At 38.5% G+C, this 2,566-nt stretch overlaps 1 protein-coding gene across 1 annotated transcript in view; it reads right to left on the reverse strand.

Moving 5' to 3' along the window:
* The window catches only part of LOC107286048 (vomeronasal type-2 receptor 26-like), a 62,562-nt gene that overhangs the window by 24,366 nt on the left and 35,630 nt on the right, over positions 1-2,566 (reverse strand). Inside the window, exon 5 of the mRNA XM_029283814.1 lies at positions 120-914. Coding sequence (XP_029139647.1) covers positions 120-914 — 795 coding nt within the window. The remainder of the gene's footprint in view (positions 1-119; positions 915-2,566) is intronic.

The raw sequence follows: 2,566 nt of genomic DNA on the forward strand, positions 1-2,566 counted from the left end.
GGGGGGAGGGTAAGGGTGGGTTTTGGGGAGGGAGGGAATTACATTGTAAAACTTTTATAAAATTTTCAATAAAAAAATAATAATAATGTTTTTCTTCTAGATGATGCTCAGTCCATTACCTGCCATGAATCTTGATTTTGAAGCTTCAGCCTCTCTTTATTTGCCACTGACCTCTGAGCAGATCTGGATGAAATCATGGAATGCAATGCATGGGCTACTGCATAGACAGAATTATAAATACTGTAGCTGTGACCAGTCATTCTTTTTTCAAAAAAAGTTACAGGAAGATCTTCCAGTTTCTCTTCTCCTGTGCAAACATCACCAGCTCCTTCATCTACATTTGAAATTTTAAATGCACAAACAAAGGATTGCTGCCAAAAATCCTTGATAAATCCATCTTCTGTCATGGAAGGATTTCTACTTTCAGTAAATGACTGGAATCCTGGTGGGTCATTAGCATGAATTGTGAAGGACAGAGCACCATTCATTATATCAGTATCCCAATCTCTCTGATATACATGTGAGTTGAGCTCCATTTGTGCTGTAAATATCCACACTCTACCTTTGACAATATCTATTATGCTTTTTCTTGATAAATATGCTAGCCATTTCAGCCTTACCATAGTATCGGATTCTCCATAAAATATCAGAACATTAGCATTGCTATCCATAACTTTATCATGTATTTCTGCACCACGGCTGAACAAGTCAAACATTTCATGAACAGTTGTTACTTCACCGATTCTCTCTATATATGAAAAACAGATGTTGTGCTGGGACAATAATGGAACAATCATTTCTATAACCCTTTCTCCATTATCATTATCTATGACAATAACCCCAATCCATGTCCATCTGAAATGGAGAAGCAAAGACAGAATCCCTTCATACTGAACTCTTTCCAGTGGGCTCATCTGGAAGAAAAAAAGGGCTGGTGTTTTATAATTCATAATGGGACTAGAGCCATAGATAAGCTGCATAAGGATGGAGAACAAAGGAAAGGGATAGAAAGAGAGTCAATTTAATTGTTATTTTCAAGCTTTTTAAAAACATGTCATACATTTGTACAGCAATATGTGAATGAGCAAAACATAGCATTGCTGAAGTTAGAATGAAAGGACAAAAAAGAGAGATAAACAAGGTCTACTGCTAGAGTGGATGAAATATGGCATAATTCAGAGAAATTTTTTATGGTCCCTCTGAAGAGATTATGTACACCCAAGCTAATCTATTCATTCAATAATAATAATAATAATAATAATAATAATAATAATAATAATAATAATAATAATAATAATAATAATAATAATAATAATAATAATAATAATAATAATAATAATAAAGTTGGAAAGGACCTTGGAGGTCATCTAGTCCAACCCCCTGCTCAGGCAGGAAACCCTATACCAATTCAGACAAATGGCTGTCCAGTCTCTTCTTAAAAACTTCCAGTGTTGGAGCATTCACCGCTTCTGGAGGCAGGTTGTTCCACTGGTTAATTGTTCTGTCAGGAAGTTTCTCCTTAGTTCTAGGTTGCTTCTCTCCTTGATTAGTTTCCACCCGTTGCTTCTTATCCTGCCTTCAGGCACTTTGGAAAATAGCTTGACTCCCTCTTCTTTGTGGCAGCCCCTGAGATATTGGAATACTGCTATCATGTCCCCCCTCGTCCTTCTCTTCATTAAACTAGACATACCCAATTCCAGCAGCCATTCCTTATATGCTTTAGCCTCCAGTCCCCTAATCATCTTTGTTGCTCTTCTCTGTACTCTTTCTAGAGTCTCAAGATCTTTTTTACATTGCGGTGACCAAAACTGGATGCAGTATTCCAAGTGTGGCCTTACCAAGGAATTGTAAAGTGGTATTAACACTTCATGTGATCTTGATTCTATCCCTCTGTTAATGCAGCCTAGCACTGTGTTGGTCTTTTTGGCAGCTGCAGCACACTGCTGGCTCATATTTAGGTGATTGTCCACTAGGACTCCGAGGTCCCTCTCACAGTTACTACTATTGAGCAATAGTATACCTGTGCATTTGGTTTTTCTTGCCTAAATGTAGAACCTTACTTTTTTCACCATTGAATTTTATTTTGTTAGATAGCGCCCAGTGTTCAAGTCTGTCCAGATCCTTCTGTATCTTAAGCCTGTCTTCTGGAGTGTTGGCTATTCCTGCCAGCTTGGTGTCGTCTGCAAATTTGATGAGTTCCCCATTTATCCCCTCGTCCAAATTATTGATAAAGATCTTGAAGAGCACTGGGCCCAGAACAGAGCCCTGGGGCACCCCACTACACACTTCCCTCCATTTAGATGTGGTTCCATTGAGGACCACACGCTGAGTACGCCCAGTCAGCCAGCTACGAATCCATCTGGTGGCGATGCTGTCTACCCCACATTTTTCTATCTTGTCAAGTAGTAGGTTGTGATCTACTTTATCAAATGCCTTACTGAAGTCCAAGTAAATTATATCCACAGCATTCCTCTGATCCACTAATTTTGTCACTTGGTCAAAGAATGCAATAAGATTTGTCTGGCATGATCTATTTTTGACAAACCCATGTTGGCTTTTAGTAATG

The sequence above is a fragment of the Protobothrops mucrosquamatus genome, unplaced genomic scaffold (genome assembly GCF_001527695.2).
Source record: "Protobothrops mucrosquamatus isolate PMUCROS unplaced genomic scaffold, P.Mucros_1.0 scaffold239, whole genome shotgun sequence".
NCBI lineage: Eukaryota > Metazoa > Chordata > Lepidosauria > Squamata > Viperidae > Protobothrops > Protobothrops mucrosquamatus.